Source organism: Rhea pennata, unplaced genomic scaffold (genome assembly GCF_028389875.1).
Source record: "Rhea pennata isolate bPtePen1 unplaced genomic scaffold, bPtePen1.pri scaffold_32, whole genome shotgun sequence".
NCBI classification, from domain to species: domain Eukaryota; kingdom Metazoa; phylum Chordata; class Aves; order Rheiformes; family Rheidae; genus Rhea; species Rhea pennata.
In genome coordinates, this window is record NW_026907679.1 from 4,027,316 (window position 1) to 4,042,395 (window position 15,080).

Genomic DNA, 15,080 nt, shown 5'->3' on the forward strand with positions numbered 1-15,080 from the left:
GTCACCTCAGTCTCTGCTGCTGATTGGACAGGAACAGGCCTAATGCTTGGATGCAGATTGTGAGGTCACGGCTGCCTGAGTGCCTGATAGGCCAAAAGAGGGGACACGGCCATGCTGCCGATTGTGAGGTCACTTCCTGCTCTGGAGGTTCTGTGCCACCAGCAGCCTCCTGGTTCATGGATGTTCTTGTTGTGTCTCTGCTGCTGCTGGGCCAGGAGCAGGTTCATGGCCTCGGTGTAGGCTGCGAGGTCACTTCTGCCCGAGCACCGGAGAGGCCAGCAGCAGGAACAGCATCAGCAGAGCAGCTGTGAGGCCACTTCAGCCCGAGCAGCTGAGCAGCAGCCACGGGGCTGTGAAATGGCTTGGGAGGACACTCCTGTCCCTGAAGACGACAGGCCAGAAATGCGGTGGCCTTGCAGGGCTGCTCCCTGCTGGGCTGGGGCTCTCCAGGGAGGCCTGAGCCACCCCCAGGCTGTGCTGGACAGAGGGGCTTGTTCTGGGCTCCTGCTGCTGTGGATCTAGGAGGTGCCAGGAGTCCACTGCACAGACTCATCACTGAGTTCATGCAGGTAGGGATTTGGTTGGCTTCTCTGGGACTTTCTGGATCCTGAAAGAAAGAGGCTGCTGTTGCACATAGAAACACTGATCAGCTGGCAGGAATGAACCACACACAGCACAGAGCTACCAAAACCCAGTTCCTGCACTTGTGTGGGGACTCTGTTACTCTACACAAGTGCCCTGTCAGGAAATACACATATACACACACATATGTGTGTGTGTGTGTATGTATACACATGCACACACACATATTTGTATACACATATATACAATATATGTATTGTTCAGCTATCTCTGCACTGCAGAAGGCATTCCTGATCATCATCTGTATTTATTCTTAGAATAATAGGCATTTTCACCACAGGAGAGATACACTCAGCCAAATCAGGATATTCAGGAGAGCTTTGTAGACACTCGTTCACTCTGCTGTGCTGTGTGGTGAGGTCAAGACAAGAATATAGTGTGTTCCCATTAAATCACAAAATGCAAGGGAATGTTTTTCAGCTCAGATTTGGAGGCTGTGCTAGTGCAAGTACCTTCAACATGGACTATGCAGGGAAGTTAGCAAACAACTCTTGTCTTTCAGATGGCATTAACCACATTTTAAATGAGGGTGCAATATATAAAGATGAGTAATTACGTTCAGGGTTCTGAGGATGAACTGCCTCATCAAATGCCTACTAGACAAGAAGAAACTTTTCTTAACTGCAACAGGTAAATGTCTGTGTCCTTTGGATTCAAGTTGCTGAGTCCTTGTAAACAGCCTTGACTGTTTTAAGAATGAGGGCTGGGATAGAAGACGGTAGAGAAACATTTCTTCATGGAGGGAAGGTTATATCAGTACATGGAAGAAGTAACTACAAAGCTGAAACTCAGTACTAGAGTTCCAGTAAAGTGCATTGTTATTACTGGTCAAATGGAAGGACTGAGCCTCCACCAGAAAGATCCAACAAGACTCTTAGTCATGTTGATTTAAAAGTATTCCTTAAGGGACTCAAAATCAAGGAAATGTGTTGTCCATCCTTTTAGGTAAAACAAACAAAAAACACTCTTATGGGTTTGTCTAGCCTGCAGCTGGAGAGCCAGGGTACGGGCAAAGGTCTCTCCTGGACCTTGCAGGAACACATGCTCTGGAGAAGTTGGCAGCTCCTTCCCTGGGCCTGTCGGCTCTGTCTGGTAGCACCACGTCCCCTGGAGAAGGATGCACACAGGCACCTTTTCACTTCTTTAATCGTCCAGGCTTCATTGACTCACGTGTGCGTGTTGGGGGTGGGGGGAGGACCAGAACTACCTGAGTGTTGATCATCTGATCAGACACACAGAGAAATGCATCCTGGGAAAGGATTCTTGGACCTGGTTTCAACATGCATCCATGTCTCTTTTAGAATGAATGACATCAAATGATGATGTTGTGCATGGCCATAGCTTCCATTCCACAGTCAACACAACGTTCCTGGCAGCCCGTTCCTCTCCCCTGCTGAGGTCCATCTGGATGGCAGCCCTCAGCCTTATGACCGTTTTCCTGATTAGGTGCCATCTGCAAACGTGATGAGAGTTGTGTCCTCGAGGTCACTGATGAAGTTGTTAAACAGGACAAGTCCCAGTATGGACACTTGCATACTTCACTCGTCACTGGCCTCCAGGTAAAGCCAAACCCATTCACAAAAGCCCTCTGAGCTTGATCATCCAACCAGCTTTTTACCCATCCGGCTGTCTACCCAGTGGAGTGTAATGCCTTACTTGTATGCAAGAAAATAGTGTGAGATACCATCAGACACCTAGTTAAATCACAGCAAATAACATCCACTCCTCTCCTCTCCTCCACAAGTACAGAGCTTTTCTCATGAAAGCAACCAGGCTGCTCAGGAATGATTTATCTTCAGTAAATCCATTACCTCCTCCTCCTCCTCCTCCTCCTTCACATGCCCAGGAATGTGATGCAAGAGGACTCACTCCATGAAACACTCTTCACCAAAATGAGACTGAAGGGCCTGCAGCTCCCCAAGCGGTCCTCGTGGCCTTTTTGGAAGATGGGCACAGCATATTCCTTCTTCTAGTCGTTGGGACCTCCCTTGATCTCCACAGCCTTCCAAAGAGGATAACAACTGGCCTTGTTGTGATATTGGCCAGCCCTCTCAGTGTCCTCTGATGCAGCCCATCCAGCTCATGAGACTTGCAGGGGTTGAGATCTTGCCAATAATACCTCACTGAACCCTCTTCCACCTGTGGCTCTTTTTTCCCTCTGAAGTCCTGACTCCAGGCAAAACAGCCCAGGAGACCTTGTTGGTGGAGAGTGGGGCCAAGAAGGCACAAAGCTCCTCAGACCTACCTGCATCTTCTGTTACTAGATTCCCTGCCCGAACCAGCAGTGAGCCCACATTTTCCTTTTCCCTCTTTTGCTGTAACTGAAGAGGTAGCAGCTCTTCTTCATGCCATTGATGTACCCTGCAAGTCCAATCCTAGCAGAGCTTTGGCTTCCCTAAGACCATCCCTGCTTTGCTAGACAATTTTTCTGATTTCTTCTTTTTTTTTAGCTTCTCCCTCCTTCCAATTCTTACGTGTGGCCTTTTTGCCTGGAGCTCAATCCTTATTTCCCAGCGTAGCCAAGCCAATCTCCCAAGATTTCTAGTAGTTTTACTGAGTATTGCTATGGCCCATTCTTGTGCTTGGCAGGTGCTGTCCTTACAGACCTGCTGGCTTTCCTGAGCTCCTGGCCCCCCACCAGTCCCCTGAGCAGGCCCAAGTCTACTTCTCTGAAGTCCGGGGTCTGAGCTCCACAACTATCCTTCCTCATTCTGCTCAGGACATAGAACTCTGCTTTTTCATGGTCACTCTAGGAAAGTATGGCACTGACTGTCCCATCCTTGATCAGTTCCTCCCTGTTGGAATTGCAGACAGAGGGAAGTACGAGTACCGGCCCACTGTGCAACTATGCAAAGAAGCTGTCCCTGGTGCCCTCCAGAACCCTCCCAGCCTGCCTCCATTCTGCTGTTCAACTTTCCAGGGAATGTCTGTGAGACTGAAGTCCATCCCCCTCCCTGCCCCACAAGATCACTTGGGCCTGTGATCCACAGATTTGCTCACATTACATTGACTTCGTCACCCTGACTAGGTGGTCCAGCTCCCGTCACAATGTCACCCTGACTCTGGTGCTTACCGAAACACTTGCCTCTCCCATGGAAGAGCTCCACACATGTGAACTGCCCCTTCGCACAAAGGACATCCCCCTTCCTCATCTTCTCCCTTGTTCTCTCCTGAAGAGCTTCTACCCTACGATTGCTTCCTTTCAGTCATGTGGGTGATCTCACCACACCTTAGTCATTCTAGCAATGTTTCAGTCAGACTTGTGATGGTGAAACCTGTTATCAAGGGCCAAGGACACAGTGTACGTGATGGTCTCACTTCAGAGCAGGGACATGCTGGCATACAAAGCAGGTGGCAATGTTATGGTGAAAGGATGTTCCCACTAAGAGAGCAAACCCTGCAGTGCCAGGGAGAAACACAGCTGGGCTGTGCAGGAATGGGTTTGCTGCCTGAGCTGACTCTGCAGCATCTTGGGGCCTGTGTCAGAGGTGAACTGATCTCCAGGAAGGACAAGGTGCTACTGAGCAATTCCCAGGCCCTGGAAAGCCCGTGATCCAGCCACTTTGTGGAGATCATTAGCCCAGTCCCTGTTCATATCATCTGGGCAGGTGAGAAGAGGCTCAGGGACAGGAGAGCTAGAAGGGTGTGAGAGTGCCGAGAATGGAGTGGAGACCCCGGTGTGATGTGCCTCCCATTTACACAGCACGCTTGGACGTGGACGATACTGACTGTGCCTGAAGGCAGAGGTAGGATTCATTTATTTGGGCACAATTTGGAAACCCAAGATGCCCTGGGGCACTTGCCCAGCACGCGTGCCCAAGGGGCATGATTTTCCTGTAGGTGCCACGCTGTATCTGCGAGAAATACACAGTGGTGCTGGACAACCCAGGCATCCGGTATGGACCTGCCAGCCTATTTTACGTCATTAAATCAAGAGTCTGCACTGAATCACATCAGGATTTTGCACTGTAGGGATCGGCTTGTGTCTCAGCTTCGTAGTGAGTGGGGCTCCAGCAGTGTTAGACATCTAGTGTCATGGCCAAGGAAATTCCCCACCCGGCCCCCACCTCATGCTCCAGAAGGATGTGATTCTCATAGTTCCTCCATCACAGCAAACATCAACTGTCTCCTTAACTCTTAGCTGTCTCTTTAACTCTGTCTCTTTAATTAACACCAGAGGTTTGTGGGTGAGGGACTGACTCCCACCCGCCATCTCCAGTGATTGTAACGGCAGTTCAGACAAGGAGTTCACAGGCAAACATCTCTGTTGTGCACACTTCTGCTCGGGCAAGGGGAATCCCACCTTCTCTGTGCCTGTGGAGGTCATGGGAGGGATCTGAGTCCCACTGCAGCTCAGGGGCTTCTAAACAGACATGCGATGCCCTGAAAGACTCATCAGAACCAATACCTGAACCATGGCTAAACGAGCTCCCTTCCTGCCCCTTTCTAGGTGTCCTGCCTAGTTAAGAGATGGAACAGGGGCTTCCCGAGTGGGGGATTTCCATCTCCTGCAGATAACCATTCTCTGATGAAATAAATTGTTATGCTGGAATCATTCTTCCTTTAGGGCTTAGAGAGGGACCATCGGTGATTACTTCAGTCTACTTCAGGGACGATTTCCCAAGAGAATGGAGCACAAGGCACAGAGAAATTCATGTCTTCAGCTGCCCCCTGCTCCTGAGCGGGGCCGGGCTCCTGGGACAGAGGGAGCCCATGGCAACCTGGAAGCATTACTGAGAGACAGCGGTGTCCAGGAGCAGCTCCTCTGCCAAGAGCAGCAGGGCTCCAGGCTCTAGGCACTGACTGTGGACATGAGATGAGAAGTGAAAGGCGGTGTGGAGTGGGAGGCCAGAGGAGAGCTCACTGTGGGAAAATCTTCACAGCCTTTGCCACGGTAAGTCTCTGGCTGCAGGACAACACCACTGAGATTCCTGGAGGGGTCTTCTGAACCCAGCCCATCCCGGGCCTGGAAGGCTTTTTACGGATCACTCTCCTGGTTTATAGCATGCATGGCAGGCTTGCCTGAAAGGGAAGGCACTCTCCTGAGGCTCTGATTTTGTTTTATATCTTTGGCAGGGTGCAAACTGAAAGGGACGGTTTAGGCTTAGGTGACTGGAGGAGAGTTCTGCAGTGTTCCTGTAAGGGACCAATAGGTCTGCAAGGACCCCAGAAAGCTCCTTCAGCCACCTTTTCACCTGTCAGCAGCAGCAATATCTCCTTTGCAGCCCTCACCAGTCTCATCATGCTTCGTCTCACCTGCTCCTTAGGTCTTGCACACACAGATGCCCCTGGGCTGGGCCCTTTGGCCAGAAGGAGTCTGTAGGGCAGAGCCAAATGCCCCGTGGGTGGCATGGGGTCAGGGAGCACTGACAGGGGACAGACGTGGGGACAGAGAAAGAGCACCCAGTGGAGACAGCTCCAGGCGGCTGAGAGATGCTCAGGGAATGTGAGGAAAGTGCCCACAGAAACACTGTGGCAGGCTGGACTCAGGCAACTCTCCCGTGGTCCTCCCTCTCCCTTTCTGCTCTTGTACTTGCTGTCAGCTGGAGGTTCAGCTACAAATTCAGACACCCACCCTGAGGTCCTCCCATGGAGGTGTCTGCAGAGGGCTGAGGTGCCCACGGCCTGTTCTCATCCCAGGGTGCTGGGAAATGTGATTTGAGGGTCTGGGGAATGAATGGAGTCTCCCTTTTGGAGATCTCCTTTTCAGGACATGTGAGCGAGTCCTTATGGTGTGCTGCTGGGTTTGGAAGCTGCCCTCCAGAAGGACACAGCTCTCCCACTGGATCTTAGCAATACTGGAGATCCCTTTCAAGTAGTTCAGGAGGTACTAACACCAAAAAATGCTCCTGAGCACCTTCGTATGTGTGCAGCTGAAGTGAACCCAGCGTTTCCTCGGCTAGAATGGAAGTGTTGAGAGTTTCCTCCACTCTCGGCAGTCAGCTCACAGAGTCCTTGGTCGAATCATGTATGTCAGGAGCAACGTTCTGTTCTCTCCATCACATCTCCACCTCGGGCTGCGAAAGAGAGCAGAGTTAGATCTGTGCTTTGAAACCAGCCTCCCTTGATCTCATCGGAGTTCAATGTCTTTTTATAGAGTAACTTGTGGGTGAAATAATCCTTTGGGTAGTGCAAGTGCGAGCACAGGGCAGCTGGGAGCAAGGCAGGAGGACTCAACAGCACTCCTGACCCAGCATTTACTACAATCCACTTTCCCGTCTCTCTCTTTTTTTTTCCATCCTTGCAGAAATGAAATCATCTATCCTTAAAAAGACCACTCACCAGATGTGACGGAAGAATCTAAAAATCTACAAACAAATAACTGTTAAAAAATGCCACTCTATATGCAGCACAAATTCTGTAGAACTGTGTGTAAAGATATTAACAGATCTTTTCCTTTAAAGGGGGGCACATCAATTGTGAAAATCAGAGGTATCACAAACCGGCCCCACATACCACCTGCTGTAAAGTAGGACAGGCCTCTGCTCCTTCCAAAACACTTAGATGGAGCTGAAGCTGAGGAGCTGAACGAAGGTCTTCCTGAGAAGGAGAAAAGAAATTTGTCTATACTGTGGGGTAGGTGTCTATGGGGGTAGTATTTCTAAGAAAAATTGAAAGTTTTTCTCAGAGAAAATAAGTGGTCACTGTCTTTTCCCCCTTGGACAGCTGCCCTGTGCCCCAAAACAGCAAATGTCCAACAGCAGCTCCCTCAATGAGTTCCTCCTCCTGGCATTTGCAGACACACGAGAGCTGCAGTTCTTGCACTTCTCCCTCTTCCTGGGCATCTACTTGGCTGCTTTCCTGGGCAACGGCCTCGTCATCACAGCTGCAGCATGTGACCACCGTCTCCACACTCCCATGTACTTCTTCCTGCTCAACCTCTCATTCCTCGACCTTGGCTCCATCTCCACCATTGTCCCCAAATTCATGGCTAATTCCCTGAGGAACACCAGGGCCATTTCCTACTCAGGATGTGCTGCCCAGGTCTTCCTGCTTGTCTTCTTTTTTTCAGCAGAGCATTCTCTCCTCACTGTCATGGCCTATGACCGCTACGTTGCCATCTGCAAACCCCTGCACTATGGCACAGTCATGGACAGCAGAGCTTGTGTCAGAATGGCAGCAGCTGCCTGGGCCAGTGGTTTTATCTATGCTGTGCTGCATACTGGGAACACATTTTCAATACCACTCTGCCAAGGCAATGCTGTGGACCAGTTCTGTGAAATCCCCCAGATCTTCAAGCTCTCCTGCACAGACTCCTACCTCAGGAAATTGGGCTTATTGCAGTTAGTGTTTTTTTAGTCTTTGGGTGTTTTGTTTTCATTGTGCTGTCCTATGTGCAGATCTTCAGGGCTGTGCTGAGGATCCCCTCCGAGCAGGGCCGGCACAAAGCCTTTTCCATGTGCCTCCCTCACCTGGCCGTGGTCTCCCTGTTTGTTGTGACTCTCACGTTTGCCTACCTGAAGCCCCCCCATTTTTCCTCCCCAACTCTGGATCTGGTGCTGGCTGTTCTGTACTCCATGGTCCCTCCAACACTGAACCCCCTCATCTACAGCGTGAGGAACAAGGAGCTCCAGGAGACAGTGAGGAAACTGTTCCAGCTGGTACAAGTACAGCAGCCATAGGCTGCTGTACGTGTCTCCTCACAAGCGATTCCCAGTTTATCTCACAGAACAGTTGTGCTGCGGGAATTCTCTCTGTAATAGTCCTATTTGTGCACAAATGTTTGAATTCATTCTGCTCCTGTAGGAACACAAATCCCATCTCTGTGATCCAGAGGCCTCCTTAAAATTGACTTGCTGCTGTGTCAGAGCTGGCCTCCCAAGTAGCCTCTCTGTAATAAAAGGGGATCTCCCTAGTACTGTGCCTGAAGGCTGGGCTCTTCTTCCCGAGCAGGAGCAAAGAATGTGCTCAGGGAATTGCACCCATAAAGGCCCTGTTGTTGTGCCTGGGATTCCCATGGACAAAGGGGCATCAACTCTTTCGAGTGATACATGAGGGAATGGGGACTGGATTTAGCCGTCACTTGTGGGTGCCCAGTGTCCCTGGAGTGGATGAGTGCTCAAAGAAGTCTCTATTGGGGACTGTCTCGCATATTAGAGGGCTGGCGACAGATGGCCATTCTTCTGGAAGGGAATATGGAGTCACCTGGCAAACAGAGGGGAACTCCAGGGGCAGCGTGTGCCTGGGCTGGCACTCTCCGGAGTGGAGACCCTCAAAACCAAAAGGAAAGGGACAAACCAAGGAATGCACCAAATCAGGGCTCTTCATTCTCAGGAGGGGGAGTGGGCTGGGTCTCATGACACCTCTGAACACATCCTGAGCAATGTGAAATTCTCCACCTGAACATAAGGAAGATCTTCTTTGCTGTGAGAGTGGTAGAGCACCAGAAGAGGTTTTCCAGAGAGGCTGTGGAGTCTCCCTCTCTGGAGATATTCAAGACCTGCCTGAATGCAATCCTGTATAACGTGCTCTAGATGACCCTGCTTGAGCAGGGTGGGGGTGGACTAGATGATCTCCAGAGGTCCCTTCCAACCTCAGCCACTCTGTGTGATTCTGAGAAATGCCCTGTCATTGCTCCGTCCATCCTCCACTGTCACAAATCCTGGGCAGGGGAGAGGTTGTCAGGTGCAATGATGCTGGTCCAGCTGGCTCTGCCTTGACCAGCATGGCCAGTGCTGAGTCACCCAATGGCCCCATAGCCCACTCACCCTGCAGAGCAGCACTGCGATCCTGCAGCTCTGTGGGGAGCCTAGAGGAGCGGTGCAGGAACGGCCAGCCAGGCCAGCACAGACACACTGACCTTGGGAAAGGCTCTCTGGGGAGCAAGGATGTCTGCAGAGAAGAGCAAAGGAGCAATTTTGTGCTTGTAGTGGGGAATAAATGAAAACCTATTGCTATGTTTGTCAGTTCAGGGCAAGCTGCTCTGTCACTGGAGCTGCCTGAGGAGCTCCAGGGCCAGGACTCTTGTGCTGTCCTGGGGAGAGGGGCTGCCCAAAGGAGCTGCAGGCAGCCAGAGTTAAGGACCTCTGCTCATAGGAGCAGTGGAGACATGAAGCCATCAGCCTCCATTTGTTGTGCCACTGCCCAGGTGCTGATGGAGAGGCTCTCACCCCTCTCCACCCCACAGGAGCTGCTGTGTCCTTCAGAGGGGCTGGAGCTGTGGTGTGAGTGTCCAGAGCTCTGCAGCCTCCTACAGTGGGTGCTGCTGTAAGGCATCCTATCTGGGGCTGCTCTGCTGGGTGGGCAGTGGAGAGAGCAGCAGAAACGAGGCGAGCCAGGGAGGGGCTGGAAAGGGTCTGGGAGAGGAAAAATGCCATGTGCTTGCAGGACAAATGGAGGTCTCCTGAGAAAGGCAGCAGGACATGGAGGGCACAGGAAGGAAGAGCTAAGGTTGTTCCCTGTGTTGCAGGGACACACTGGGGAAGCTGCCCCAGGGCCTTTGTCCCACACTGGCACCTCACATCGCTCCTTCACAGCACTGCCTGCTCACCCCAGCTGTGGGGTGGTCCATGGCCAGCTCTGTTCTCCTGCAGGTCTCTGAATCCCAAGAGAGAGGAAAAGGGCAGCCTTGCAGGGCCTCTGCTCTGCACTAGAGCCCAGCAGATCATGGAGCATGGCTGCCTGCTATCACTAACATGGGGCACAGCATGGGCTGGGCAGTGGGTGGGGGATCAGTTAATTTAATAATACCATTTAATAATACCATTTAATAATACCACAGCCCTTTCCATTTCTAAGATCTCTGGTTGCAGCTCCAGCTGAGCTCTGACTTTCCTCACTCCATCCCTGAATGCGTGGACAAGGTCTTGATGCTCCTCCTGGGCAGCTCCTCCTCCTTTTCCTACCTGTGCATATCCTGCCTGGTACCCTGAGCACTGGTGCTGCTGCCAGGCAGAGGTGGAGGATCTCCTTGAGCAACTTCTCTGGGAGGTCCCCAGGGGAACTCTGTGCTGAGACTCCGACCCTGCCCCAGCATGGCAGAGGGGAGCTGCCCCCTCTTTTGACCCACCCTGGCAGTGCCAGCACCACTTCAGCTCACTCCTGAAAGGCTCCAGTGCAGCCCTGGAGGGAGCTGGAGCCATCTTGGGCCCCAGGGCAGCCTGGTGCCGGGAGGTTTTAACATGGGCACAGCAGCACCAGTGCCAGGAGCAGGGTGAGAAGAAGGGAAATTGGGGTGAAGAGCCCTGCCCTCGGCTGCATGGCCAAGGCACTGGCCAGGCTTCAGGTCTGGAGTGGATGCCAGTGTGAGGGCAGGAGCACATGGACTTGGCTTCCCATGCACAGTGAGCTTGCAGTGCTTCTGAAGCAGAGGCTGAAGAGCAAGAGTTCATGGAGTCACAGAGGAGTTTCAGTGGGAAGGGGCCTCTGGAGGTCTCCTGTCCAGCCTCCCACACAAAGTAGGGCCGACTGGAGTCCTCCAGTCCTGTCTTGCTGTTATTGGACTGTGCCTGGCCGCAGTTATCATCTCCCAGCCTGCTCTGCTCCTCTTGTCCAGGCACTGCGGGATGGCACCTCCCATGGGTGGGTCCCTGCCCTGCCTGCCTTGCTGGTGCCCTCTGCTCCTGGCTCTGCTTCCCTTCCTATACGGAGCAGCCCCATTCTTGCTGCTCCCGACCACATCCTCTTTGTAGCAGGAACCCTATCACAAATGATGCTTAAGTAGTAGAGCTGTGGCACAGAAGAACCTGCCTGCCCAACTATGTGTCATAAAATCAGCCCAAGCAGCTGCCCTTGCTTTGTCATGCAGCTAAACTTCTGCATGCAGTGTGACCTGTGTAGGAGTCCCAGATCTGAAGCTCTCCTTACACCTTGAAATTGGCTGTCAAGCAAGAGTGGCTGTTATGGATATCGGGTGGACTGTTATGGATATATGGACCTTTTGCAGTTACAACCTTCTCTGGGATCTGCTCATGTCCCAGCTTCCCTTGCCAAGCCTTTCCTGACTGTAGTGAGGAGACAAATGCATGGTAGAGATGGGGAGTCAGGTGAGCAGGAGGAGGATAGGATCAGGTCAGCATTCGAGAGGTGCAAGGCTGGGCACAGCCATGTTGACAGCATTCATGTCCACACAAGGTTCATGGCCCAAGGACAAGGACAGCAGCTTCCCGGTAAGGGGGACGAGGCCCCACAGTCAGGCCAGTCACTCTCTGCCTCTCCTGCTCTTGTACCCAGGAGACCCCCTTCCCTATCTGCCTGCAGCCCCTCCATGCCCACCCCACTGCTCAGCACAGCACAGGAGCCCTGGCCCTGCGGCTCCTGCTACCCCAGGGGCAGAGCCATCTGTCCCGAGCTGGAGTACAGAGAAACCTGGTTCTTCTCCTTTTCTATCTCTGTGTATCGCCTGGCTTTTCTCCTGGGAGGTCCCTGCTCTCCAGAAAGCCCTTCCCCAGGTCAGTGTGTCCATGCTGGCCAGGCTGACTGTTCCTGAACCCCTGCCCTGTGCTCCCCGCAGGACCCCGGGCTGGCAGGGCTTCTCTGCAGAGTGAGCGGCTGTGGAGCCAAGGGGTCACATGGTGACTCCTGACTCTGTCCTGGCCATGCTGGCCAGGGTGAGAAGCAGACCTCATCAGACAGGAATGACCACTGCTGATACTGCTGGCGCGTGTCTGTGCTCAGGGACCATGTTCAGAGTGACCCCAGGCCATCTGCAATGGCAGGAGATGTGTTAGGTGGGCACTAACTCCAGCCGGTGGTGTTTCACTGAGGGTGCAGGAATCACTCTCCAGTGCCCTTTCCCTGGGCCTCCTGGGTCCCCACTGCCTCTCCAGGCATTGCAGAGCCCTTGTTTTCCCAGGAATATCTGGATGAAGTGCTTTACTTTCTGGTTACTCCACTGTGGACCATCCCTCACTTTGTGAGGCTCCATTCCCTGCCCACCCGAGGCACACACTCTGCCTGGAGCTCCCCTGAGCTCTCCTCATGGCTCTGATTCCCCTCCAGGAGGATGGGCATCTGTCATCAGCACTGTCACCTGCGGGACAGCTGAGGGCAGGTAATTCAGAGACCATCTACACTGGTCACTGACAGATGTGCCGTGAATCCAGACCTCAGTCCCTAGCAGATCAGCCAGAGACTCTGAGCTCATCCCCTGGATCCCATGGAGCTCACAAGAAAAAGAGCATTCCCTTTTGTGGTGCAATCCCTTGAGGTTAATTTTGACTCCACCTTCTGCAGAAAGGCCAGATCTCAGGCACATCACAGAGGAGATCCGCTTTCATTATGGAAATGTTACTCTGGAGGCCAGGTCTGGCATAAAGGTGCCCAGTGCCTGGTCCTGCCTGAGCTCACAGAAATCCGCAAGGAAGCACCACATTACCAGGGCACTTAGGCCATACACACACATGAGAACACAGCAGGACAGTGTGGAACTTAGGAGAACAGCTCTGAAAAGGGAAAGTCTTGCTGCTCTTGGTGAATGATTCTCCAGGAAATCTGCAGCCCCCTAATCGAAGGCTGCGGCAAGGAAATGCCTGCTGTGGCTGTGTGGGGATGGTGCTGAGGAGCAGAGGACCTGTTCCACAGGCTGCCTCCAGACTCTCCTCCTCCCCACTCCTGCTCTGCTGTGAGCGTTGGAGCACTGCAGTGGGAAGGGACCAGCCACAGTGACAGCTGGCTGCCACCTTCCCCAAAGAGGGATGGCAGATCACACCCTGACTGTGGCCAGGGGTGCTGAGCTCTCCTAGTGGACACAGGACCATGGTATCACCCGGTCTGTACTCGTCTGAGTCCAACTCTGTCCCCCTGAGCTTCCTTGGTATCAGTGCTGGAAAAGACATTGCAAAGGGAAGCTACCCGTGTTGCCCAGAGGGCATCTGAGGGGGTTCAGACTAGTGGGCTCTGAGGTTCCCCCATGTCTGCTGATGAAGCGGGAAGCCTGGGTCAGATTGAAATGAGAGATTCCTGAGAAGCGATACAAACCAAAACAACGCATTTTTTTTTCATTTTAGAAGAATATATTGGAGAAAAAAAATAAGAAAGAAATGCATAACATGGAGCCTTGATGCCAAATGCCCTGTGAATGAGGCGTGGGCCCACATGGGATAGTTACTGGTGCTGACATTGTACCTATATAAGCAGTTTCCTCAGGGCATCCTTGAGCTCCTTGTTCCTCATGCTGTAGATGAGGGGGTTCACTGCTGGAGGCACCACTGCATACAGAACACCCACCACTAGATCCAGAAATGGGGAGGAGATGGAGGAGGGCTTCAAGTAGGCAAAAAATGAGGTGCAGATAAAGAGAGAGACCACGGCCAGGTGCGGGAGGCACATGGAGAAGGCTTTGTGCCGGCCCTGCTCAGAGGGGATCCTCAGCACAGCAGTGAAGATCTGCACGTAAGTCAGCACAATGAAAACGAAACACCCAAAGAATAAACAGGCACCAACTACAAGAGCCCCAACTTCCCTGAAGTAGGAGTCTGTGCAGGAGAGCTTGAGGATCTGGGGGATTTCACAGAAGAACTGGTCAAGGACATTGCCTTGGCAGAGGGGTATTGAGAATGTATTTCCAGTGTGCAGCACCGCATAGAGAAAGCCACTGGCCCAGGCAGCTGCTGCGTTTTTGACACAAGCTCTGCTGTCCATGAGGGTCCTGTAGTGCAGGGGTCTGCAGATGGCAAGGTAGCGATCATAGGCCATGACAGTGAGGAGAGAATACTCAGCTGAAATGAAGATGATAAGGAAGAAGATCTGGGCAGCACATCCTGAATAGGAAATGGCCCTCGTGTTCCAGAGGGAATTGGCCATGGATTTGGGGACAGTGGTGGAGATGGAGCCAAGGTCGAGGAGGGAGAGGTTGAGGAGCAAGAAGTACATGGGGGTGTGGAGATGGTGGTCACAGGCTATGGCTGTGATGATGAGGCCATTGCCCAGGAGAGCAGCCAGGTAGATGCCCAGGAACAGCACAAAGTGCCAGAGTTGCAACTGCCGTGTATCCGCAAATGCCAGGAGGAGGAACTCGTTGAGGGAGCTACTGTTGGACATTTTGCTCCCTCTGGACGTGGCAGACTGCAAAAGCAAGAAAAGACAGTAGAAGTCAGGAAATCTTTCTGATCAAAACTCTTTGCCTTTCTCACAGCCACCCACATCAACACACACATACACACACACAGACACACAGACACAGACACACACACAGACACACACACACACAGTGCTTTACTCCTTCGCAGCAGGACCTTCATTCAGCTCCCTGTCTGGAGCTCCAGTTTGTGCTAGCTGAGTGTGCCAGGAGGAGCAGGGACCTCTGCCCATGGGCTCCCGAAGGATCAGTCCTGCTATAGTGTAGAGGGGCAGTTTAACATCTTCACATCCAATTCTGAGGCATTTTGACCACAAAAGCAACAGCTTCATGTTGGGGGTCCTGTTTGTTTGTTTGTCTGATCTGCAGGGCAGGAATATGCAACCTTTCCACTGCTCTCAGTGTGAAGACTGGTGAGTCC

The 15,080-nt window shown here is 52.4% G+C and overlaps 2 protein-coding genes across 2 annotated transcripts; one reads left to right on the forward strand and one right to left on the reverse strand.

Moving 5' to 3' along the window:
• Positions 1-3,876: 3,876 nt before the first annotated feature.
• On the reverse strand, positions 3,877-14,622 carry LOC134154629 (olfactory receptor 14A16-like). Its single transcript, XM_062601305.1, has 2 exons — positions 13,718-14,622; positions 3,877-3,901 (listed from the first exon to the last, which is right to left on the reverse strand). The coding sequence occupies exons 1-2, from the start codon at positions 14,620-14,622 to the stop codon at positions 3,877-3,879; spliced, it is 930 nt and encodes a 309-aa protein (XP_062457289.1).
• LOC134154490 (olfactory receptor 14C36-like) lies at positions 5,459-8,264 on the forward strand. Its single transcript, XM_062601161.1, has 3 exons — positions 5,459-5,536; positions 7,360-7,731; positions 8,106-8,264. Exons 1-3 carry the CDS (start codon positions 5,459-5,461, stop codon positions 8,262-8,264), a joined length of 609 nt encoding a protein of 202 aa, XP_062457145.1.
• Positions 14,623-15,080: the final 458 nt, after the last annotated feature.